The sequence below is a fragment of the Eulemur rufifrons genome, chromosome 24, assembly GCF_041146395.1.
Source record: "Eulemur rufifrons isolate Redbay chromosome 24, OSU_ERuf_1, whole genome shotgun sequence".
Lineage (NCBI taxonomy): Eukaryota > Metazoa > Chordata > Mammalia > Primates > Lemuridae > Eulemur > Eulemur rufifrons.
In genome coordinates, this window is record NC_091006.1 from 33732513 (window position 1) to 33759864 (window position 27352).

The 27352-nt window shown below is 37.9% G+C and overlaps 1 protein-coding gene across 2 annotated transcripts in view; it reads right to left on the reverse strand.

The window, feature by feature from the left end:
• Window positions 1-4727: 4727 nt before the first annotated feature.
• The window catches only part of SLAIN2 (SLAIN motif family member 2), a 57446-nt gene continuing 34821 nt past the window's right edge, over window positions 4728-27352 (reverse strand). Inside the window, exons 7-9 of one of the 2 annotated variants that reach the window (XM_069456766.1) lie at window positions 23369-23446; window positions 8310-8628; window positions 4728-6844 (exon numbers count right to left, since the gene is read on the reverse strand). In XM_069456766.1, the coding sequence (XP_069312867.1) occupies window positions 6778-6844; window positions 8310-8628; window positions 23369-23446 (464 nt within the window). In that variant the 3' untranslated portion in view covers window positions 4728-6777. The remainder of the gene's footprint in view (window positions 6845-8309; window positions 8629-23368; window positions 23447-27352) is intronic. The other variant, XM_069456767.1, reaches the window with a different exon arrangement.

Genomic DNA, 27352 nt, shown 5'->3' on the forward strand with positions numbered 1-27352 from the left:
TATGCTGAGTGAACGGTTACCCCTGGAGGACTTGAGGTGAGGATTGATAGGACTGAATTAGGTTTTTAAAGGACGCCTGTGGCTGTGTGGGAGTGAGGGCTGAAGCAGGGAAGAGGTCAGATTCTGGACATACTTTGAAGGTAGAATCAACAAGATTTATCAACAGATTGCTAGTGAGGTGTATGTGTGGGGCCAGAGATGGAGACAGACAGACAGAGAGAGACACACACACACCTGTACAGGGCACCAGCATGAATGGGGCTTGCAGGACTGGAGGTTGCTCTGGGCAGAGTCATTGAGTGAGTGGTGGGTGAATGTGAAGGCCCAGGACATTACCCTACCGTAGACTTCATAAACACTGGACACTCAGGCTGCACTAAATTTATAACACAAATTTTCTTTCTTCACTAATAAATTAACTTTAGCTTACTGTAACTTTTTTGCTTGACACGTTTTTAATTTTTAAAACTTTGACTTTTTTGTAGTAACACTCAGCTTAAAATACATGTGTTATACAGCTGTACAAAAATATTTTTTTCTTTGTATCTTATCCTTAAAAGCTTTTTTCTATTTTTAAATTTTTAAAAACTTTTAAAACTTTGTTAAAAACTAAGACACAAACACACACATTAGCCCAGGCCTACCCAGGGTCAGGATCATCAGTATCACTGTCTTCCACCTCCACATCTTGTCCCGCTGGACGGTCTCGGGGACAGTGACGTGCATGGAGCTGCCATCTCCTATGGTAACAGTGACTTCTGGACACCTCCTGGAGGACCTGCCTGAGCCTGTTTTACAGTTAACATTTTTTTTAATAAGTAGGAGTACGCTCTAAAGTGAGGCTAAAAAGTAAACATATAAGCGTGATTGTTTATCAAGTGTTATGTGCCATACTTTTATATGACTGGAGGCACAGGTCTGCTGACACCAGCATCACCACAAACACGTGAGTGACATGTTGGCCATGACGTCACTAGGTGCATCGCTGTATGATGTTAGAAGTCAGGACAGCTGTTATCTTTGAAGAGGAAGGAGGTAATAATTGGCAAGCGGCGTTAGGAGTTTTTGGGGTGCTGCGAAGATTCTATTTCTTGTCTACATAGTGGTTTTTGTGTACTTTTTTGGACAGATGTATGAATTTTAAAAACATTTGAAAATTTTAACTCTTCATTCTGATCGCAAATGACAGAACCGTGGCTTAAACTGGCCTGTGTACTAAGAGGAATTTATAATAAGGATACCTAGGTGCCTAGTGGAATTCAAGAACGGGAATAATACAGGACCTCATGAATAATTGAGCCAAGAGCTCAAATACTTTAAGAACTTTCTCTCTCACTACAAATGGTTCCTCCAGGAAAATGTGATTACTGACACGAAACAATCATTTTATATGACATGCACTGAGACATGTGTGATGTGCACTGTTGTTTTATTTGCCCAGGACTTGGCCCACTTACTGGGAACAGCATCCCCTGTGGAAAATGGTCTCCCCCATTCCATCCATACGGTTTCCATGGGAGCTAGGCTGTTCCAACTTAACCCCAACCCTCTGGCCACAGCCAGTTAGTCAGGTAATGGGCGCCTGACCTATGCTGGGGAACCCTATCCCTACAATTTTTGGACTTGGGACAAGAGTTGTATTTTTGAATAGGCACTCCTGGGGGTCGGATGCAGTAAACTGTTTTAACAGCCCTTTAGGTGACTCTAAAGGTTAAGAACTTTTTTTTTTTTTTTGAGACAGAGTCTTGCTCTGTTGCCTGGGCTAGAGTGCCGTGGTGTCAGCCTAGCTCACAGCAACCTCAAACTCCTGGGCTCAAGTGATCCTCCTGCCTCACTCTCCCAAGTAGCTGGGACTACAGGTGCGTGCCAAATCACCATGCCTGGCTGATTTTTTTTATCATTAGTCGCCCAGCTAATTTTTTCTATTTTTAGTAGAGATGGGGTTTCACTCTTGCTCAGGCTGGTCTTGAACTCCTGACCTCAAGCGATTCCTCCTGCCTCAGCCTCCCAGAGTGTTAGGATTACAGGCGTGAGCCACCATGCCTGGCCAAGTTTAAGAACTCTAATGTAGACTATCTCAATTCTTTATTTGGTTGTGCCTGTTCTTTATTTAAAGGTATCTTGTTTAAAAACTGGCATTGTATTCAATCAAAATTGTCAATTTATGGCTTGGTAGACTGTGGGGGGGGGCAGTTCAAGCATCAATAAAGGATACTATATGAAGGATTATGATAATATTGGTTTCTTAAAGTTTTAGCATTAATATTTATATTCTTTCTGGGATACAATTTTTTTTGGCAGCAGCATTCACCTAAATCATGGCAGTCATAAGTGACTTCAGACTTAAGAAAAAGTTACTGTGAAGCATGACTGTGATTCCAATTTCATAAGAAAAAAAAGAAAACAGAATATCTTCAAATATAATTGGTTGATTACGTATGGAATTAAGTGCTTTTACTTCTTTATAATTTACTATATTTCTCTAACTTCTATAATAAACATGTATAACTTTTTATAAAAGCCAATTAGTGTTATAACAATACAAATAATATGATTTTATCAAGCAATGTCTGCAATCAGGAATTAAGATACGTGCCAAGCTTTCAATAGCAGTTAATGTATACCTCTGTGCAAAAGCAAACTCATGTCAGCATTTTAAGTGAAAAACATTTTTACATTTGAAAAAGATGACTTTCTACTCTTCCACTTAATATTTTATAACCATGTTAGGTCAATACTTCACTATTTATTTCTGGACGATAGGACTGCAGGCAACTATCAGTTTTCACTTTTATACTTCTAAATATTTTTAGTTTATTTTTTACAGAAATGTCTTGTACTTGCAAAATCAGATTTTTCTTATTTTTAAAATGAAAATGCTAAGATGACCCAATGTAGATAAGAATTTGTTTTAAACTGTCACGCAGTTAACATAGTTTTAATCGAGTTGTAGTAAATAAAGTCCATGAGTAAAATCTGTTCCATTTGCAGACTGGTAACCAGGGGGCCATTTAGCCCAGACTTAGGTTCAGTCAAAATACCTTGGTGGTTGCTGATTTTGACTTTACACTTACGTGAGCATCCTGTTCACTCCCTCCAAGTTAGTTTCTCTAACATTTATTCTGCTTTTGTAACTCAAAGCTAAACTTTGATATAGCAAATATTTCCTATTGCACTATGTATATAACAAGTTTAGGCAACCTCCCATTCAGTGATTTACAAGTATAGTGACATAGTGACGTTTAATTTTAAACGGTTCTCAAAGTTTTAGGCTGGCTTGGGAGAAAATTCAAACATGAGGGTGTCATTTTTCTCTTACCAGTGAGATTAATTCTAACATGGGGCACAGCAAACATCTCCTAAAGGATTTTAGGGAAATCAGTGTACAATTAAACAGTGTACAATTCTTGATTTCTCCATCCATAAAAAAAAATGCAGATAATCACCTTGTCTTTGGTTTGAAAATGCATTACTTTTCCCTCTTGGAAACTCACATAATGGCTTTTTGCTTGTTTTATCTATGCTAGCTTTTTCTAACTAGATATCGATTCACAGCAGGTGAAAAAGTTCCAAGAACAAACCAATTTAGAGTAAACTATAAATTTACTCCCAATAGTCCACATATGAAATAATTAGGGTAGAGAAAATATGATATAATTCAACCCCATGAAGTCTAAATCTGAAAGGGCAATATGATTTGGGTTTATGTTGAAAAAACCAACTGAATAATTTAGTAAAACCAATTGTAGGCAACTGGGGGAAAAAAAGGTATTTTACCATATCCAGAAATTAAACACTTGAAAAAACGAATATAAATTTAATAGTAAACATTATGGTCAGGCTGTTTATTAAGGAGGCAACCACATATACAAGTTCGGCTATAGAAATGTTTGCAAATCAAACTTCATGTGATCTAAAAGGACCATGCGTAATGTCAAAAATGGACACCTGTACATTCAATAAAAAGTTAATTTAAACATACATATCTAGATCATTCTAGAGTCATACAAACATCTGGGGCCACATATGTATCTAATTTTCTTTCAAAAAAACTGCTTCTATAAAAGTGATGTATTGAGATAATTTTAAAAAGTATCTGACAATTATGAATGGTCCCCAGTTTTACAAAATGTGATTTCCAGGATATGAAAACTGAAAAAAGTCAACTCTTCAGAAAGTGTTTTATATTATACAAACAAGTTCTGTAGAAAAATGATCCAGCAAATGCTTGAGTTAAGAATATTTATATTTTTTTTCCAATTCTTTACACTTTTATTAACACACTTACAAAAAATAACATTCAAACACTGAGAAAATTAAATAACTTTGGAAGCAGAGTTCATAGTTTTCTGCTTACATATAAGTGACAATTCTGGGCTGTTGGCACAAAATAATCAACATTCGTAAAACCCTTACTACTATATATCAAACATAAGTTAAAATCATAGGCACTAGTTTATCAAATCCACATTTCTCCTGTAAGACTGACCACAGTAAATCCTTAGACTTTCCCAAACAGAAAAATTGGCAATACACAAAGGCTTTCTAGTAAAAAGGCAATTTTTCTCTTTAGGAAACTAAAAGCCAATAGTCTGTGGTAGTACAACAGCATGTAAAATAATACTTTACCAAACTCAGATCGAAAATAAATGTTTTAACAAGTGATGAAATATTTTAATTAAAAAAAAAATAGAAGTTTTTTTCTGATGCAGCCATTTAAAAACAAAGTTAAATAACCTGAATACTTTTTGAAACTGATTACCTAACTTAAAAAATGTAATGAGTGTTTCATAATATTAAAATTCCTTTTAATTCTTAGATTGCAGCATATATATTTTTAAAACGTTGCACTGAAAACTGAGACCTGTTTTGTGTATATGTGGTTTTTAAAAGAGACAGTGGCTGGTTCTTTCTTTTACTTACTTAGATTTACATGAGATGCCCCCCTCCCAAGAGCTGATGCTTTCTTTATCTTCCTCTGAAAAGCAACATTTTTTAGTTCATCATCACACAGAATTCTGGCACCATCCTTTCCTGACCTGCCCCATCACCCTCAAATTCAAGGATACCATTTCGTCCTTGCAGTATACACCAAATGCATAGTACCGGCAGTTTAAACCTCCAGCTGCCTGTGCTAACTGAAAGCCTCCACGCTGGTCAAGCTAATGCACAGACTACCATGGTGTCAGTCACGGCAGAATGAAAGTCTTGGTTAAAGTTTCTAACATTCTCTCAACCTAGCGATCTGAATGCTGTCCTGAATATCAAACCTTCCATTTCTCTCTCTCAATTTCTTTTGCCAACTTATGGAATGTCTTTAATTAACAGGAAATGAACTTATGTTCAAATCTCTAAAATCTTTTAGGTGACCCAACTGCCAATATTTTAGAACTGTTCAAATTAAGTATTTAAAAACAGACCTCACTATCAAAAATGAGAAGCCTGTTACAGAAGGAAGTTTTAATCTGGTAATAGTCTTGATAAAACTGAAATAGGTGATTTTAAGGAGATATATAAGAGCTATTACAGAGCAAGTATTTAACAGGCTAGAATTATATGTTGGCTTGTTACCAAAAATGCAAAATTGATGTAAGGCAGAATCTAAGTCAAAAGGGACAGTATTTTCAAAAGATGTTTTATGCAGTTATTCAGTTTAAAATAGATCAACTTAAGTAGGATTTAGCAGGCTATATTTTCCTACCACATAATAGACCGTTATGCCATTTAATAACAACAATACAACTGTCATCACTAGAGATGTGTAGGTTAAGTGCATAGATTTTTATCCCCCCTCTCTCTTACTGTATGGTTTTGTTCCAGGTTGTAAGCACTGAGGTGTTGTTGTATCAAGAATAAAGATACACAGTACTTGCTCTTTCCTATCATGAAAACCTGCTGATAGAAACAAGATCTCTTAGTTCTTTAACAGATAACAGCATGTGAAGAAGTTGGCTTCAATAGCAAAGGCCATCTTTCCTGAGCCAGGAACTATAAAGTTTAGAAAGATTGTACAACTGATATTAAGCCCTTTTGGCAATCAAAACAAACACGCAGAAGTCTGATGTGTCGATGCGATGTGACGGATGTGTGCTGTAGCACTACCTGGGCGTGGTGACATGGGAGCTACAGCCAAAACTTAGGATTAAATAAAACGGTAACTTTTCTAATGAATCTGCAAAAATAACTTATGGAATTCTAAATTTCGGGATCATGTTTTAAATCTCTAGTCCAGGTTTCTTCCTCCCTCTTTCCCCCCAGTCTCAATCTATAGCTTCCTGGAGTACTAGCGAAACACTAGTGAAATAGTTTAGATAATTAGTCAGAATATTAGTTCTCTTTAACACAAATATTTATTGATACTATTTATACAGTAAATTAGGTTGAATGTGAAGTTTTGGATAGCTTGAGTTCACCATTTTCTTGTGTACAAAGGTATTCTCTCATTTATAAATGGGCATTTCTCTTTGGCATCCATTAGGTATATGCCCAGATATTGGCCTCTGTCAAATATTTAAAAATCAACTTAGTTTCTATTAAACAAAACTAAAAGTGATTCCATGGAGAGTGATTGTATGATTACCAAACACATCTGATGTTAAATGTCATTAAAGTGCTGTTTGATGATCTCTGCCGGTTTGTGCTAATTAAGACAGAGAGGGCTGGGATTTTATAAATCCCGAGAGTCTTATCTGAACAGTCTGCATATAAAAGTTGTTTTGTAGCCTGGTGAAGGGGTATCCATGAAACCGTGGACCTCTGCGTTCTTGTCTCTGCTGGTCAGTAACAGCCATCTTTCCAACTGTCATCTTTCATGCTCCCGTAGGTTTTAGGAGCTGGCAAGGATCTGAAATAAAGCAATTTTACATGATTTGCATGTCTTTATGAAATATTATCACACTATCTCCTACATATATTAATAACTTTTCAGGTGGCATCAGGATCCTATGAAGGCTGTTCGAGGGAACTACTAATCCGAAGCTCACACAGCTATCAGCACCAACCTCCCCACACTCGGCATTCTCACAATTTTCAAGTTTTACTGGGCACCACCAGATGACTTCCTTTTATGTTAACACAGCCACTAGATTACAAGAAGGGAAGAGATTGTCTCACCTTGTCCAACCACACGGATAACCAATCTTACTATATTTTTCTGAGAGGCAGAATGATGACTGTGATATTAGAGGTTTGGTGTCACCCTCACTACAGAGCCAGTATGGGACAGTGGTTAAAAGGACTGTCAAGTCAGCCATACTTGGACCTGAAGGTCTCATTAGTTGTGTGGCTTTAGGCAAATCACTTAATTTCATTAAGTTTCAATATCCTCCTCTGAAAAATAGTAAGAACACCTACTTATTTAACGTTATTGTGAAGATTAAACAAGGTAAGTTATTCATCACAGTGCAGAGCAAAAAGCTGTTGGACTCTACTGTTGAATTTGGAGATATAAAATGTTTATCTTAGAATTAAGGAAGTATGGGCAATTCAGTTTAAATGCTTACAAGAGGAAAGCATTTTTTCATGCAAATAAATATTTCCAGCTTAATTATAGTTGACACCCTGGTGTACTGATGGTCATAGTCCCATTTCTGAAAGGTAGATCAAGTCTACAGATGCATGGTTCCCAGCCTGTGTGGGTTCACAGTCACTTGAAGATTAAACAAGCAAACAAAAACAACAGCACACCCACATTCTGGGCCTCATACCTGACCTGCTGAGACAGACTCTCTGGGGGGTAAAATTTAAGCCTCTACATTTATATAAATTCCATAGATAATTCTGAATTTTAACAGGGTGTGAAAACCATGCTTACATATTAGACTTAGTGGCTAAAAGTTGTATCTTAACTATCACTCTAGATTCTAACTTGCCTTTATCATCTTTATTGAATTTTTTTTTTTTTTTTAAAGAGACATGGTCTCACTATGTCACCCAGACTGGTCTCAAACTCCTGGCCTCAAGTGATCTTCCTGATTACTGGGACCATATGCTGAATACCATTATATTTAAAATGAACAAATATCACAACCAAATTGAGTGGTTCCAACAGTTTTTTCTAGGAGTCCTCTGAGATATTTAATCATGTTAAGGTATCTGGACAAACTTAATCTGAACCAAACTGGTATAATGTCCCAAACAAGGATTTCTTTAAAACAATAAATGAATGCTTTATTCAAATTGTACTAAAAACTCTACTGGGAACCCACCATGACTCTCTATGTTTACTATCCAATGTACAGATCAGGCTAATTCCAGTTTGCCAACTTTCATATACTCAAAAATGCCGAAATAGAACATTTGCCACTTACCTGCGAACAGGCTGTGCAAGTTTGCTGCGAGGCACTGGTATGCCCCCAGCAGAAGGGGCACTGGGTCTGGGCAAGCCACTTCTCATGGGGGTTGTCCCTGCAGGTCTTGTTAGAGTAGTGCTGTTGATATTGCTGGGAGGATTTGCTGAGACTGTGTTCTGAACCATGGGAGGCCCAGGTGAGGAGGTGGTTTGTGTGAGCTGTGTTGTTTCTTGGCTACCAGGAGAACCAGAGCCATGGTTACTAAACGCTTTCATTGGTTGCCGGAGCGCCAAAGGAGATGGTGCTGCAGGGGAGCGGAATTTGCCAGGAGAAGGTACTGGAATGGCAAAGAAAAACCAGTGTTTTCAGTGGAAATCAAGTATAAGTGAGACCACTGCTTTATATTACATCTGATGATTACACCCTAGTGCATCTATATTCATGAAATTGCACACTATAGCAATGCAAGGAATAAAGGCTATTTCTGGGCTAATAAAAGACAATAATCAAGTCCTTACTCAGAGGATTACACTGTCCTTGACCACAGTGTTCTAATCAGGTCAGCTAGGAACCCACAACAGAGAAAGAAGAAAAGGCACTGCGGGATTCTGTCTCACTGTAGCAATGAACTTGGGCTGCATGTGAACATTCTAGGGGTGAAAAAATGGTTGAGTACCAAATTGTTGCCTACAATACGAAAACACTCCTCCCACTCCCCCAAAGACACACTGACCAATCATCAAAGTCCTGACTTTCCACTAGGCCTCCGCTGACACCAACCCAAGGGGAGGGGGAAGAGCACTTTCTTGTTGTTGGGGGGCGGGGGGCCGGTGCGGGGGGACAGGGTTGGTGGTGGCAGTTCAGAAGTCCAGGCTCTCTGCAAGGTCTCCACTGACACCATGGGGTCATGGTTCATTGCCAGCCAGCAGGTATGAAAGTCCCAGCTCCTCATGTGGCCTTCTTTGATACCTCCCTGGCAGGAGTGTTGGGGGTGCCTTGTTATAGCCTCACAAAGTCTAGGTCCCTGCCGGACCTTTGTTGGTGTGGGTGGAGCCACGTATTTTTCTGCAGTATTTGGCTGGAATAGAACAGTTACTTTCTAATTTTTTTTTTTTTTTTTTTTTTTTTTTGTTGAGACAGAGTCTCACCACTTTGTTGCCCAGGCTAGAGTGAGTGCCGTGGCATCAGCTTAGCTCACAGCAACTTCAAACTCCTGGGCTCAAGCGATCCTACTGCCTCAGCCTCCCGAGTAGCTGGGACTACAGGCATGCGCCACTATGCCCGGCTAATTTTTTCTATATAGATTTTTAGGTGTCCATATAATGTCTTTCTATTTTTAGTAGAGACGGGGTCTCGCTCAGGCTGGTCTCGAACTCCTGACCTTGAGCAATCCACCTGCCTCGGCCTCCCAGAGTGCTAGGATTACAGGCGTGAGCCACCGCGCCCGGCCGGAACAGTTACTTTCTAAAACAGTGATTCTCGGTCTGTCAGGAACTGGGCCGCACATCACCACCTGAGCTTTGCCCCACTCTGGTGGAAAAACTGTCTTCCATAAAACCCGTCCCTGGTGCCAAAAAAGGTTGGGGATCGCTGGTCTAAAAATTCTCTTTCCTAGTCCTTTGGCCAGAGAGAGTAGCCACCCCCACCACAGTGTCGGTGGAGATCACGTGGGGAGTCGGAACCCTACCTGCACCTGCCAGACCCCTCCCCCTTCGGTGTAAACAGAGACCAAGCAGAGAACCTGGGCTCCTACTAACAAAATGCTTCCCCTCCTCCCTGCTGTGCTGATACTCCTCCCACAAATGCCCGAGTGGTTCCAGAGAAAGACATCTAAAAGAAAATTTAAATAAGATCCAGAATCTCACAATCTAAAAATGGCCAGACTTTAATACAAAATAACTCATCATACCAAGAACCAAGAAGAACTTAAAGTGAATAAAATAAGATAATCAAACACGTCAACACCAAGATGATAGGGTGATAGAGATGTTAAAATTATTTGACAAAGATTTTAAAGCAGTCATCATAAAACTGGCTCAATGAGCAATTTCAAACACACTTGAAATATCCAAAGATATAAAATTTTAGCAATAGAAAATACAAAGAAGAATCAAATGGAAATTTTAGAACTAAAGAAATATAATGACCAGAATAAAAAACTCATTAGATGGGCTCAACAACAGAATGGAGAAAACAGAGGAAAGAATAAGTGAACTAGAATAGAGACCCAAAGAAATCACCCAATCTGAACAACACAGAGAAACAGACTGAAAACAGAGCTTCAGGGACCCATGGGGCATTAACAAAAAGATCTTAACATCTGCATGTCATCACAGTCCTGAAGGAAAGGACAAAGAGAGAAAGAAGCCAAAAAAGTACCCTGAGAAATAATGGCTGAAAACGTTCCAAATCTGCAAAGGACATAAACCTATGGGCTCTAGAAGCTGAGCACACACCAAACAAGATAAATCCAAAGAAATCCACGCCAACACACATCAAACTTCTGAAAACTAAAACAAGGAAAAATCTTAAAATCAGGGAAAGAAACAATTTACCCACTGAAGAAAATCAATTCAAATGACAATGGATTTCTCATAATAAACCAGCACAATATTTTTCAAAGAGCTGAAAAAAAAGAATTGGCAATCCTATACCCTGAGAAAATATCCTTCAAGAATTAAGGGAAAATCAAGACATTCTCATACAAAAGAAAACCAAGAGAACTTGTAGCCAACAAACCTACCCCAAATAGATGGTTAAAGTTCTCTAAACACAAAGGAGGTGATAAAAAGGAGGAACCTTAGAATACCAGAAAGGAAAAACAGGGTAAGCAAACACATAGGCAAATAGAGAGGCTTTCCTTTCGAGTATTCAAAATGATATGTGAGGGTTGAAGTAAAAATTAAAACACTGGTGTGATCTGAAATGTATGTAGTTAAGATAATTATATAAATGGGGCAGGGTAAAGGGACGTAAAGGGACATAAAGGAAGGTAACGTTTATGTACTGTACTCAAATTTGTAAAATGACAATACCAATAGACTGTTATAAGTTATTTGTATATATAATGTAATACCTAAAGCAACCACTACAATAATTATGCAAATATATACCCTCAAATACACTACAGATAAATCAAAATGGAATTCTAAAGAATGTCTGAGTAACATCGGGAAGGCAAGAAAAAGAAAACAGAACAAACAGAAAACGACAAATAAAATGGCAGATGTCAACCCTAACGTATCAATAATTACACAAAATGTAAATAGCCTACATACACCAATTAAAAGACAGAGATTTGGCAGACTGAATGAAAAACAAAAACATGACCTAACTTTACATTGTCTTTACACTAACTTTACACTATAACAATATAAGGTCAAAACATGACCATATATTGTTATATTTCAAGAAACTCACTTCAAATATAACAATATAAGGAGGTTGAAAGTAAAAGGATGGAAATCATTCTATCATGCAAACAATAAAGGAAAACAAGAGCGGCTATGTTAATGCCAGATAAGAAGAAAGAAAATTACCAGAGACAAAGAGGGATAACACACAATGGGTCAAGCTACTAAGACATACAATCCTAAATGCATATGTAGTAAACAACAGAGCTGTAAATATGCAAAGGAAAAACTGATAGAACTTAAAGGAACAACAGGCAAATCCATAATCAGAGCTTAATATCACCCTCTCAATAACTGATAGAGCTAGATAGAAAATCAGCAAGGATATAGAACTCAGCACTACCATTAACCACAGGACCTGATCGACATTTTGACACAGGATCTGAGCTACACTCCATTCAACAGACCACATACGCACTCTTTTTTTTTTTTTTTGGGAGATAGAGTCTCGCTCTGTCACCCGGGCTAGAGTGCCATGGTATCAGCTTAGCTCACAGCAACCTCAAACTCTTGGGCTTAAGCGATCCTCCTGCCTCAGCCTCCCAAGTAGCTGGGATTACAGGCATGCGCCACCATGCCCAGCTAATTTTTTCTATATATTTTTAGTTGTCCAGATAATTTCTTTCTGTTTTTAGTAGAGACGGGGGTCTCGCTCTTGCTCAGGCTGGTCTCAAACTCCTTACCTTGAGCGATCCTCCCACCTCGGCCTCCCAGAGTGCTAGGATTACCAGCGTGAGCCACCAAACCTGGCCCACACATGCACTCTTTTCAAGTGCCCACAGAACCTATATCAATCTAGACAATATTCTGGGCCTTAAAGCAAATCTCAACAATGTTAAAAGAATTAAAATTACAAAGAGTACTTCTCTGATTATAATAAAAGGAAATTATTAATAGAAAGTAGTAACAAATGGATAACAGAAAAATCTTTAAAACAAAACAAAACTTGAAAACAAAACAATACACTTTTCGACAAAAGTTTAAAAACTACATGGAATTGGGCCGGGCGCGGTGGCTCACGCCTGTAATCCTAGCACTCTGGGAGGCCGAGGTGGGCGGATCGTTTGAGCTCAGGAGTTCGAGACCAGCCTGAGCAAGAGCGAGACCCCATCTCTACTAAAAATAGAAAGAAATTATATGGACAGCTAAAAATATATATAAAAAAAAATTAGCTGGGCATGGTGGTGCATGCCTGTAGTCCCAGCTACTCGGGAGGCTGAGACAGGAGGATCGCTTGAGCTCAGGAGTTTGAGGTTGCTGTGAGCTAGGCTGACGCCACGGCACTCACTCTAGCCTGGGCAACAGAGTGAGACTCTGTCTCAAAAAAAAAAAAAAAAAAAAAGTTTAAAAACTACATGGAATTGAACATATATAAATTTGTGGGGCATAATTAGGAGGAGGAAAAGTTTTAAGTTAATAATCTATTACTTTAAGAACGTAGAAAGAGTAAATTAAAGTAAGCAGAAGGAAATAATAAAGAGCAGAAATCAATGAAATTGAAAACAGAAAAATAGAGAAAACAAATCAATGAAACAAAGAGTTGGTTATTTAAAAAGGTCAACAAAATTGCCAAGCCTAACAAACAAAAAACAAGAAAACACAAATTACCAATATCAGGAATGAAACAAGCCATTACTGCAACCCTGCAGATATCAAAAGGATCATAAGGAAATACCATGAACAATTCTGCACACATTAATTTGACCACTTGAAAGAAAAGGACCAATTCTTCAAAAAGCATAAACTATCACAACTCATCTGTTATAAAATATTACATGTAAGTTGAATACAGGTCTACTTCTGAGATATCACAAGTTTGGTTCCAGACAACCACAATAAAGCAAATATCTCAATAAAGCCAGTCACACACATTTTTTGGTTTCCCAGTGCATACAAAACTTATGCTCATACTATCCTATAGTGTATTTGAAGTGTACAATGGCATTATATCTAAAAAACAATGTACAACATACCTTAATTTAAAAATACTTTGTTGTTAAAAAATGCTAATGATCATCTGAGGCTTCAGTGAATCATAATCTTTGCTGGTGAAGAATCTTGCCTCAATATTGACGGCTGAATTGGTGGTTGCTGAAGGCTGAGATGGTTGTGAAGATTTCTTAAAATAAGACGAAGTTTGCTTTATTAATTGACTCTTCCTTTTACAAAAGGTTTCTCTGTAGCATGCCATGCTGCTTGACAGACATCAAAAGGATCCCAAGGTAGAACTTTCAAATCGGATCAACCCTCTCAAACCCTACCGCTGCTTTATGTGCTGCTGCACTAAGTTTTTGTGATATTCTAAACCCTTTGCTGTCAGTTCAACAATGTTCATAGCATCTTCACCTGGAGTAGATTCCATCTCAAGAAACCACTTTCTTTGCTCACTCACAAGAAGAACTCCTCATCAAGTTTTATCACAAGATTGTAGCAATTCAATCACATCTTCAGGCTCTTCTAACTCTAGTTCTCTTGCTATTTCCACCGCATCTGCAGTTACCTCCTCTACTGAAGTCTTGATCTCCTCAAAGTCATCCATGAGCAGTGGAATCAACTTCTTCCAAACTCCTGTTAATGTTCATATTTTGACCTCCTCCCATGAATGGCAAATGTTCCTTAAACATTTTTTTGACTGATACATAATATTTGTACATATTTATGGGGTACATATATTTTGATACATGCGATACAGCGTGTAAGAATCAAAATCAGGGTATTTAGGATACACTTCATCTCAGACATTTATCATTTCTTTTTGTTGAGAACATTTCAAATCTCTTCTAGCTATTTTGAAATATACAATATATTGTTGTTAACTATGGTTACCCTACTGTGAAACTGAACACTAGAACCCATTCCTTCGGTCTAACTGTATGTTTGTACCCATCAACCAACCTCTCTTCACACTCCCACCCCCACCACCCCTCCCAACCTCTGGTACTATCATTCTACTCACTACCTCCATGAGATCAACATTTTTAGCTCCCACATGTGAAAACCACAAATTTCCTTAATGGCATCTAGAATGTTAAATCCCTCCCAGAAAGTTTTCAATTTACTTTGCCCAGATCCATCAGAGGAATGGCAGCTATAGCCTTATGAAATGTAGTTCTTAAATAACAAGATTTGAAAGTTGAAATTACTCCCTGGTCTGTAGGCTGCAGAATGGATGTGTTAGCAGGCATGAAAACAACATTCATCCTCTTGTACATCTCTATCAGAGCTCTTGGGTGACCAGGTACATTGTCAATGAGCAGTGATGTTTTGAAAGGACTCCTTTTTTTCTGAGCAGTAGGTCCCAGCAGTGGGCTTAAAATATTCAATTAACCATGCTGTAAACAGATGTATGGTCATCCAGGCTTTGTTGTTCTATTTACTGAGCACAAGCAGAGAAAATTTAGCACAATTCTTAAGAGTCCTAAATTTTCAGAATTGTAAATGAGCACTGGCTATAACTTAACAGCTGCACTAGCCTCTAACAAGAGAGTCTGCCTGTTCTTTGAAGCCAGGCATTGACTTCTCTCTTGCTGTGAAAGTCTTATATGGCACCTTCTTCCAACATAAGGCTGTTTCATCTACATTGAAAATGTGTTGTTTAGTGTAGACACCTTTATCAAGTATCTTAGCTAGATCTTCTGGATAACTTGCTGCAGCTTCTATATCAACACCTGCCACTTCACTTTGCACTTTCGTGTTACGGAGATGGCTTTTTTCCTTAAACTTTATGCTACAACCTCTGCTAGCTTCCAGCTTTTCTTCTATAGCTTCCTCACCTCTTTCAGCCTTCACAGAATTGAAGACAGTTAGAGACTTGCTCTGGATTAGGCTTTGATTTAAAGAATATTGTGGCTGGTTTGATCTTCCACCTAGACCACTAAAAGTTTCTCCGTATCAGCAAGAAGGCTATTTTGCGTTCTCATCATTCATGAGTTCACTGGCGTTGCACTTTCACTTGCCTTCAAGAACTTTTACTGTGCATTCACTCCTTGGCTGTTTGGCCTAAGAACCCTAGCTTTCAGACTACCTCAGCTTTCGACACGGCTTCCTCGCTAAGCCTAATCATTTCTAGCTTTTGCTTTAAAGTGAGAGACGTGCAACTCTTTCTTTCATTTGAACACTTAAAAGACCATTGTAGGATTTTTAATTGGCCCAATTTCAATATTGTTGTTGAAAGGGAGGCCGGGGCAGGGGGAGGGAAGGGCTGTTGGTTGAACAGTCAGAACACACACAAGTTCGTCGATTAAGTTTGCCATCTTAGATGGGTGTGGTTTGTGGCGCCCCAAAACAACCGCAATGGTAACATCAAAGATCACTGATCAACATAACAGATATAATATTAATAATTAAAAGGTCTGAGATATTGTGAGAATTACCAAAACGTGACACAGAGACACAAAGTGAGCACGTGCTGTTGGAAAAATGGCACCAACAGACTTGCTTGACACAGGGTTGCCACAAACCTTCAATTTATAAAAAAATGTGGTATGTGCAAAACAAAGCGCAATAAACAACGTATACCTGTAGCCATACAACTATTAAGGAAATTGATATTTTAATTTAAAAACTCCTCAAAAAAGAAATCTCCAGGCCCAGATGGTTTCACTGGGAAATTCTTCCAAATGTTTAAGTAAGAATTAACACAAATTCAACATAATCTCTACCACAAAATAGAAGAGAACATGTCCCAATTCATTTTATGCAGCTAGTATTACCTTGATACCAAAACTAGAAAAAGACAGTATCAAAAAAGAAAATTACAGACTATATTCATGAACATAGATGCAAAAATCCTTAGTAAAACATTAGCAAATAGAATTCAGAAATATATAAAAAGATTTATATGCCATGACCAAGTAGGGTTTTAGGGTTTATTATGGGATGCAAGGTTGGCTTAATATTTGAAAATCAATCAATGCAATCAACCACAGTAACAGGATAAAGAAAAATCACATGATCATTTCAGTTGATGCAAAAAAAAAAATCTGACAAAATTCAACACACAGTCATGATAAAAATTCTCAGGAAAGCAGGAATAGGGGAAACTTTCTCAACCTGATAAACAGCCATCTACAAAAAAACCTACAGCTAATATTATACGTAATGATGAAAGACAGAATGCTTTCCCCACAAGATCAGAAACAAGGTAAGGACATACGCTCTAACTACCCTTATTTAACAGAGTGCTGGAAATTCTAGCCAGTGCAATAAACAAGAAAAGGAAATTAAAGGCATAGATTAGAAAGAAAGAAACTGTATCCATGATTGTCTACAAAGAAAAATCCTAAGAAATCTAAAAAAAAAAAAAAAAAAAACCAAAAACCAAAAAAACACCAAAATCCACATAACAAAAAAACCCCCCAAAACTTCTAGAAATAAGTGAGCTTAATAAGGTCACAGGACTGGACAAAAATCAACTATGTTTCCATAAACTGGCGATGAACACATAGAAATCAAAATTAAAAACAGAATACCAATAGCATTGCTCAAAAAAACACAGGTATAAACCCAATAAAACAAATCTCAGCAAATATAGGTTAGCTGTTAAGAACAAATGAGTAACGTGTGTGAACTAATGGTAAAACGTAAAATATTAAACAAATTGTCATATCGTATCTGTGCCTTCCTTATCTAAGGAACAGGACTCCTTTCAGCCTCCTCCAGCTGACTATTCTGGAAAGATATGCAACAATGCCACCCAGGACAGTCTCCTAAGGTGTCCTTATAAATTAACTTAAGTATTAAGTTAGGCTGTATTGCCTAAATTAATTATGACAAGATATAATTTCTTTTTACTCTTTTTGGACACCAAGAATTACACTAGATTCAGGCATAAAATGAAGGAGTGTTATTTTCTCTGAGTAAGAATTAGAACTCTATTTATAAAACTGACATATGACTAAGAATGCTAACCTTGGTGTGTAAGTTCAGTCATCTCTAAAATGGAATGGTGGGTAATATGAGGATTCATATTTTTAAAATATTTATTTTTGTCTTTTAATAAGCACTTAATAACATCAAGTTTGTTTTCAAATTAAGATTTATATAATTCAGGCAGTACTTAACCCTAAAATGGAAAAATTGAGTAAATTATATATGTTTTTAGCTTGATAAATACACCCTGAATATAATGTAAGAACCGGTTTCCCTCAGTCCCAGGAACAGATAGGCAGAGTCACCAAGGCTGCAACAGACAAAGGAGTTTATTTTCTAGCCCAGGCTAGGGTCCAAGGCTCAGAGCACCAGCGCAGTGGTCTCTCCACGAGCCCGGACCCCGCCCTGGGGTGGAAACAAAGCTTTTATACTTACCGATAGGTTACATGTATCGGGCACACCCCCCCACCCCCCTTTTAGTTCATTTGTTCCCTCAAAAGTGGCCGATAGCTTTGGCTCCTGATTGGCCAGTTTCCAAGCCGGGGCTTTGGCTCCTAATTGGCCAGTTTTCAAGCCAGGGCCCTCAGTTGTTACCAGCGGCATTCCGGGGAGGGGGAGGGCCTGCGTTGGGGAAACCAAAACTTAGGCCTTTCCTAAGAGGTCCAGTCTGTCATGGAGTTACTCCTGTTTTCCTTCCTGCTCTACATTAAAATGTTTTATAAGTAATACATGTATCTAATACATGTACCTAGCAACATAAAAATTAGATATTCCAAGTGGTTGTACTCACAGTGCAGTGTCCTCCAAACTACAACTTTCATTAAGGGCCTAATTTGTCCACTAAATATATAGTATAGCAATAAAAAATACACATATTGCCAAATACTGGCCATGATGACCAATGGGGGGAAGTCATTTGTTAAAATACATTTGCATTCCATTATGAACAAATAAAGAAAAGGACGAAAATATTTCCTGGTCAACTATCCCTTACTACAGTAAGTTACATCATTCCAGTTATTCAATGGTCTATGTACCATTAATGATGATAGTAAGTTACTGACATAAAAAGGGCTTAAAAATAAGTTGATTGCTAAGGACCACAGAGATGAATTAAATATGATTTTCTCACTACAGAGTAAGAGAATGCTTGTTAAGAGTCACTAGTGATTATTCCGACTCCCACTGTAGGGAGAAGGAAAAGTGCCACAACCACAGAGGTCAACTGAGCAAATAAGCAGGAAGGTCAGAACTTGAAACCGGGTCTCCTGATTCCCAGGTTGGTAATACTGAAAACCAAAAGAGAAACATCTCTGGCGGCAGAAATTAACATGTTATTTTCAACATTTTAATTTTCAACTAGACTCAGAAAGTTTATTGGTATGGCTACCATCCTAGGCAGGTTTTATAAGGTATGATTCCAAAGCACATTAAATTTGTCACTGCTGACAAATAATCATAGAAAAAAAATAACATGGCACAGAAACCTTTGGTTTCTTCTTCTATTAGTGTACATGACTCACCATTTTTTCTGTAAGCATACAAACATTTTGTAAGTTATCAGAAAAGGTTAAACATAAAAGGCAGAAAAAGCCCTGGGCATCGGACTTCGCTAGCTTTTCTTCCATATATACAAAAAGACTGATGTACGTGAATAAATAACCTACCAGCAAACATTCACAGTTTAATCTTCTAGTTTATTCTAAAAATAGAAAACAACTTTGGAACCAACCCTCTTCAAGATAATTATCCCAACAGCAATAAAGACTTTTAAAAGGTAAATTTTTTGAAAACATGTATTTTTTTCAACTGAAAATCTTAACCACCCTTGGCATGCCAAAGCTAAATGTATACATACACAAAGATAAAACTCAGGAACTATGAAGATCCATTAGGTACGTCTCCCCTCGGTAGCAGTTTTTAACTATATAGCCACATTTTCAAAAACCAAAGAATTAACTAGGTATCAAGACACCAGATATCAAGACTTAAGAGACACATTAGCATTAATACATAGAATATATGTAAATAGCTGCAAACCTAGACCTATATCATATAGGTCATTACATTTTAGTTGAATAAATTATCTAACTTATATAACTACCCTTCTAGTACCTACTGAGGAAGGGGGGGAAAACGTCAAAATTAAGAAACAGATTTATGAAGATTCTTACAGGATGGTAATGGCATAGTTTATGAATTTCCCCAAATCCCACCTTAAATACACAGAGCAACTAGGAAAGTCAAACCAAAACCCGGTTACAACAGCTACAATAAAACCAGGTGACAGAGGAACTCTGTGAACCCCAAAATATGACTGGGTAGGGAGAAGCCACTGACAACTAGAAGACCACATATCAGCATCAGGGCAGAAGGAAAGCAAAGGAGCATCTCAACATCCTGAGCATTCCAAAATAACCAGTAAGTACTCACACAAAAAGCAACGCTCAACAGCAGCTGAAACTGGGAGGAGTTTGCACACTCCAACAGTGGGTGAGTACGAGACATCTACTGTAAAGTCTGGGAGGAGCATGAACAACCATGAACGCCTAAAATTAACAAGCCAAACCTCTCTTCCAGGTAACTTCACGCTAAGAAAAACTGTGAGGAAGATCCAAAGTGCACACACCAGAGACATTAGAGTTAAAGAAAATGAAGTCCAGATAAGAGTGGGGGAGGGTTCAACAAATGTTGCTAGGACAATTGGATATCCACATACTAAAGAATAAAGCTGGACCCCTACACTTCACACCATAAACAAATGAACTAACAATGGATCACAGACCTAAATGTAAGAGCTAAAACCATAAAGCTCTTAGAAGAAAACACAGGAGGCCAGGTGCACTGGTTCACACATGTAATCCCAGTGCTCTGAGAGGCTGAGGCAGCAGGACAGCTTGAGGCCAGTGGTTCAAGACCAGCCTGGGTAACAGCCTGAGCTTGTTGCTGCAAAAAAGTAAATAAACTAGCTGGGAGTGCTGGCATGCGCTTCCTGCAGTCTTAGCTACTCAGGAGGCTGAGGTGGAAGGATCACTTGAGCTCCGAGTTCAAGGTTCCAGACTGGGTGACAGAGCAAGATCCTGTCTTTAAAAAAAAGAATTTTTTAAAAAAGAAGAAAACACAGGAGTAAATCTTTATGACCTTGGGTTAGGTACTGGTTTCTAACACCAAAAGCGTGATCCATAAAATGAAAAACTGATAAATTACACTTCATCAAAGTAAAAAACTTTCGTGCTTCAAAGGGCACCGTGAAGAAAGTGAAAGGACAACCCACCGAATGGCAGAAACTATTTGCCAATCATGGATCTGGGATGGGACTCGTATCCAGAATATATAAAGAAACGTCATAACTCAGTAAGAAATACTTTAACAAGGTATGGAGAGAAATATTTTAACAAGGTTAATGTATAAGTTGAGGGAATGAGAGGATTTGAAGAGCCACACTAAGTTGTAGTTTTACTTTTGTAAAAGAATGTTTCCTCTAGTGGTAGCAGCATTTTGACCTATCTATAAACTTGGGGGCCAGGGGAAAATGAAAATACAAGGTTGATCGGACTTAGGTTATCTTTAAAGGTCTTACAGCTGTAATTTTAACATTCTAAAAGTATGTTCCTATTTTAATTTGTCCTGATCTCTGCATTCACTTTGTCTAACTATTCTTCATTTTCTTCCCTTGACTTGGTGAGGTCTCTACCCTATTTACTTCTACTTCACTGAGTTCCTAACAATTGGTAATGAATAAAATGTCCTTTCTCAAAGCAGTTTAATCAGTCACTTCTATGAAGTCTTAAAAACATACAATGAATTCTTTTCCTTAGAGAGGGATGGGCTGAAAAAACACAAAAAATTTACAAGAAGAAAATGCAAAAAGGAATGTGTCCAGCCTTTCTTGACCTTAGTGGCATGACTGTAGTCTTTCCACAAGTAATTATGGAGTGGCTGGTTGTGCCAGGCAACAGTTTTTATTTAATACTTTCCTTACCATCTTCAAACACCTGCTCCTACAAAATGCAATTAAAATCAATGTGACTATATTTCCATTTGTTACAGAAACTATATACCTTTTTCCTCTACCCATGATCCTGCCAGCCCTCCTTATGATAGGCACATTAACTTTACAGGAAATCGTATATGCTCCTCCCCAGGATGAAAGAATTGGCTTGTGTGACAATTTACCATCCATTGATCCATGTTTCTTTACTGGACAGGTTAAATGTGCCTACGGTGCCTGTGAACATGTGGCCTCTGTCTCCTGTTTGCCTCACATCCCTACAGGAGAAAAGACTCCCACAGTCAGTGTAGACCCTTCTTTCCCAAAGTCTAGATATGATGGTGAAATTAGAAAATCCATTTTGGCCTTTGATCCAGGAGGTGTTCTCCAATTCAGCTTGACCAGTAACGATGCTACTATTTTAAATCTTACCTTATACCTGTGTCCATTTCTCAATTGGTTTAGAATTTACAGTAACGATTATCCCCAAGCCACAATACCCAGAAAATACGACAGACTAGATTGAGTTGAATAAGACATAAAACAAAACAGAACAACAACTGCCCCCCCTCCCCCACACACCCTTTACTAAGTCAACAACATGGCAGCCAGAGATGCCAGGAATTCCAGTTCTTTAACAGTTCTGAGATTGGGTTTTCCCATCATCTTTCATGGAGGGTATGCAGTGGCTCAGAGTCAGAAATAATGTAATTCCTATAGGCAAATTTTTAAAAATTATGGCTAGAAATTATGGTCTTCTTAACCTTATGAGTGTAATATAAAATCTTTAAGAAAAATTTTAAATTATATAAACCATTCACACATCCTACTTTTCTATTTGACTTTGTTTCAGATTCTATTATCTAAAATTATTTCCTTAAATTATACTCGGTCCACGAAATCATTGCTAAAACATTTACAGCAATGAATTTGCCAAAGTATCTATTCTATTGATAGTACCTTTGTAACCATATTAACCAAATCTTTTTTTCAACAAATCAGATCTTGAACTTCCTCTTTCCCCATAATTTTCTTTAGTGCTTTATCTCTTTTACGTATCTTTATTATTTGCTGAGTTCTGAAGCTATCAGGGAACCTACATGTTCTGGATAAGAGAAATATTTTTCCTCGTTGTCTATGTCTGTTCCGTCCCATTTCCTCTGAGGACTCTATTCTTATTACTGCCGGTCTATCTGATTCCCCAGTTTTCTCTCAATTCTACTTCATTCTAGCTGCCCATACATCCAATGTCTTGGAACCAATATTGGACAGCTTTGGTGTCCAACCTTCATATATTTCTTCAACACTCAGTTCTTACAAAGCTACTACTCCATAAACATTCCAACATATCAGTTAACCACAAATTGTGATTTAACTTCAATCACCTTTTAATGTGAAAAGTGTTCCCATTTTATCCTATAGATAAGGAAAACCAGAAATCGAAGTCCAAGGAAAAACATTAGCATACAGAATGTTGGACATCTGGTTCATTCTGAAGCATTTATTAGTTCAGTTGGCATTAAGTTAAAACAATGACCTTTTCTTTTAATTGGTAAGAAAAACGATAAATTCTCTAAATATCATTTACTCCTTTCAGAATAGCAACCCAATACATACCTCTGTAGAAAATATGTTTCTTCTGGATTTATCCAAATAACAGAGAATAAATCCACATTATTTCATCATTTAAAAGAAAAACTAAAACCTGCCTTATAGACATTGCTGATTCAGTATGCCAAAAGGCACAAGATTTAACTAGACCATTTGCTGAAATTTTAAACTTAGTAAGAGGCTGTAGTTACCTCTTTTTGTAGATGAAGTTTGAAGCAACTGTTTGGCTTTGAGGGAAGTACGAGGCAAATTTTTCAGCCTTTGCGAAGCTGTTGAAAAATAAGGAACTGTAACATTTGCCTGAAAGTATAAGATAAAGGCTATAGCTTCTGTAAACTTGAATATTTTAATACAAACTTAAAAGTTATCAAGGAACAGAAACCATAAGGTACAAATATGTTAGAATCCTAGAAGCAAAGGAATTTTAAAGTGATGCTTAGTGCATTAAGTTGGAAAGAAAAAGGGATGGAACAAACTTTTAAAAATAGCTTCTTATAGATGAGTAAATCCCCAGTATGTCAATGGGTCAAATATCAGAGAAAACAAACCACCAGCAAACATGCTACAGGATGCAAAGAATACAAAGATAAAAGTGATGAACACAAGCACACAGTATAGAATAAAATAAATGCAGCACTTGTTCAATGCGAAAAAGCAGATTTTGGCAAAGCAGTTATTGTTAGATGAATTGCCCTGACATGAAACAGTAATCCCCATACTCAAAAAGGAGAAGAAAACTCAGAACCAGGCAGGTCCTCAGGAAGTCACAAACTAGTGGTTTTGATATGCTCAACATCATCTGTCTGTAGAACACAATTAATTTTTACCTCAGACTTTGGGTAGCAGCCTATCTGTGCTGTGCACGTATGCGTAGACGTAGGAGTGTGTGTATGTTGGTGTAGGTTGAGGGGTTCGGAGGAGTCAGAGCATCTGCCTTTTAAAGTGCTCAGTGAGGAATGCTAAGCTTCCTCCCAAACTCCTAACCCATTAACTGCACTGAAACTCTCAACGTGGGCATGTAAGAAGCAGTCCCCGGCTGCCCAGAGTCAAAGTGGTTCCAATTACGCCAATGCACAGTTACTACGGCACCAAGGGACTGATGAGTCCCACACCTACCAGTACACTCACCTATTTAAGTGGCTCTAAAATGTCAAACTTCATGTACCTCTAGGATTTATGTGCACACACGCACAAAAAGAGATCCCACCCCTATATATTTAGCCAGAGCATAAAAATCACTGGGGTCGTGACAAAGGGACACTTGATATATCATCGAGAGCGTTAAGAATTTCTCTCCCCTCTACTGCTTAACTCTATCAAATCTGGAAAACAACTGCTACCTCATAGATAATAAACTTTAAAAAAAGTAACCAATGTATTTGATTTCAAATTTCATAGCACTCCGAACATTACTGTAACTACATAACATCTGATGCCAACTGAACTCAAACACTGCCAGGCAAACTAGCAAAAAAATTACCCATACCTAAAAAAATCAATTTTATAATGGGTCACCTTATTTCTATCCCACAAAAATTAAAGCTACTATCATCATTAATATTCTTCATCTACAGATTTATTCATACATATTTTCAACCATTTACATTTTTATTCATTCATTCATTCCTGTTTCCTTTCATTCATTGAAATAGTTTAGTATCTGCTTTATTCCAGGTACTGTTTTAGGCACAATGACTTCAGCAGCCAACTAGACGGTTATAGTTCCTGCTCTCATGGAACTAATATTCTAGGAAAGGAGAGACAGACAAACAAAGCAGTAAAACATATGGCCTGCCAGATAGTGACAGCTGCTAAGGAGAAAAGTAAGAAAGAGGGACAGGAAGGAGATTTAAGTTGCATGTATAAATAAAGTGATCAGGAAAGACTTCCCTAAGATGACATTTGCATAAAGATCTGAAGGAAGAGAGTGAGTGAGCCATGTAGATATCTGGAGAAAGCATTCCAGGTAGAGGGAAAAGCAACTGTAAAGGATACCGGGATAAGAGAGCATGCCTGGTATGTCTGAAGAACAACTGTTGGAGTGGAGCACATGAGGGCAAAAGGTAACCAACCGAACATCCACTGGCAATCCACAATATCTACTAACCACTAAAAAAATTTTAATGAGGGCTCAATATCAAATACCATCTATAATGAACTCTTTAGAAAGCTCCCAGTTGAATTAATAACCAGGGTGACTCCAAAGGACTCTATGAATCTCTCAAGTTTCACGGGTGATGTAAAATTAATGGCATCTATAGACAAATGAAAAGTGTCCACTGGGAACTGGAAGAATCAGATTACATGTAGGATCAGGCAGTAAACTCTAAATTTGCCTGATACAGAAAAAAAAATGAATGATTTTCATAAAATACCACACAGTCATATAATGTTACTGGCAGAACAAAAACTAAATTTTTATCTGAATTATCAATCTTAATTTGATCATTTTTCCCAAGACAAAATCATTTTTTAGAAGACAAAATATAGTAGTTTAAGTGAAACTTTCCAAATCTTTCTAAAATAATAGAATTCAACGTGTTCACTGTTTGAAGATATTAACCTTTTTTTTTTTTTTTTTTTTTGAGACAGAGTCTCACTCTGTTGCCCAGGCTAGAGTGAGTGCCGTGGCGTCAGCCTAGCTCACAGCAACCTCAAACTCCTGGGCTCAAGCGATCCTCCTGTCTCAGCCTCCCGAGTAGCTGGGACTACAGGCATGCACCACCATGCCCGGCTAATTTTTTCTATATATATTTTTAGCTGTCCATATAATTTCTTTCTATTTTTAGTAGAGATGGGGTCTCGCTCTTGCTCAGGCTGGTCTCGAACTCCTGAGCTCAAACGATCCGCCCACCTCGGCCTCCCAGAGAGCTAGGATTACAGGCGTGAGCCACCGCGCCCGGCCTGAAGATATTTATGGTTTAAAACTTTCCTTGGTTTCTCTTTTAATATTTATAGAATTCCAATTTACCAAGACCCCACTGTGAGAAGCAAAGACGCTACAACAATTATTCTTTCACGCCACCATTATTTAGGTTAAGGTCTTCCTCCACAAACCAGCTCCTCTAAAAACCTCTGTATTTCTGTTAAACATATAGCACCCTTGTCCCACGCGCTCATGACATTTTGCTTAAACCTTTTGCTGCTTACGAGTTTTCATTCAGTGTCATCTTTCGATGCTCTCTCGCACTCCACTTCTAACCTCCTCGGTGCTACCAAGTCATGTATTTTCTATTTATCTTTCAAAGATTGCATCCAGACTTTATCACCTCCCTTACCACTATAATTTTGTTCCGATCTTCATTTCTTGCCTGGATTATGCAATAATTGCCTTCTAAGTGGTTTCCAGTCTCTCCTCACTTAATCCATTCTCCACATTGATATCAGAGTGAACTTTCTAAGAAGCAACCTTGATTAAAAGTCTACCATGGCTACTCCCACTTACAGGATGAAATCAAAACTCCTGACTATGATATTTTAAAACTCTTATAGCCTGTCCCCTATCTACAGCTCTTTTCTCATCACTACACCCACTCCTTCACTCATCATGTACCCAAACTTTAGTTATATAAAACCACCATAATCAGACTGCCATTCTCAAGACTTTTCATTACTAATCCCACTGTTAGGAAAACCCATACCTCCTTTCTTCATTTGGCAACTCATAAGCTCCTCCTGAGCTGGCTGAGATATCTTTCAATATCGTTTCTGAAACCCCTTCACACTGCTGAGTTTAATGCCTCTCTCCTCTGTTCCCACAGAAGTTCCTGCCCATCATTCCCCGCTATTGGAAGGTACGGGCTATCCTATTCACATTTCTATTCCTAGTGCTTGTAACATAACATAGCGAATAGTTAAGGAACACATGAGTGACTGACTAGTGGGCAAAATCTGAACTCTAACCTAAACATTCAAGGTCCTCCAGTCAGGGTCTAACCCAGAGGTTCTCAAACCTGAGTATGCCCCAGAATCAGCTGAAACACACCTGCAAAAAACAGACAGGCTGGGTTCCCACCACAGGTGTATTCAATCAAAATTTCCAGGGGAAAGGCCAGAAAAACCGTATTTATAAAATCTCCTCAATGATTAGATAATTGACCGAACATCACTGCACTACTTATCCTTAACTAGATGTCCTACAAACACTTTATGTATTCTTAAGATTTATTTATCAT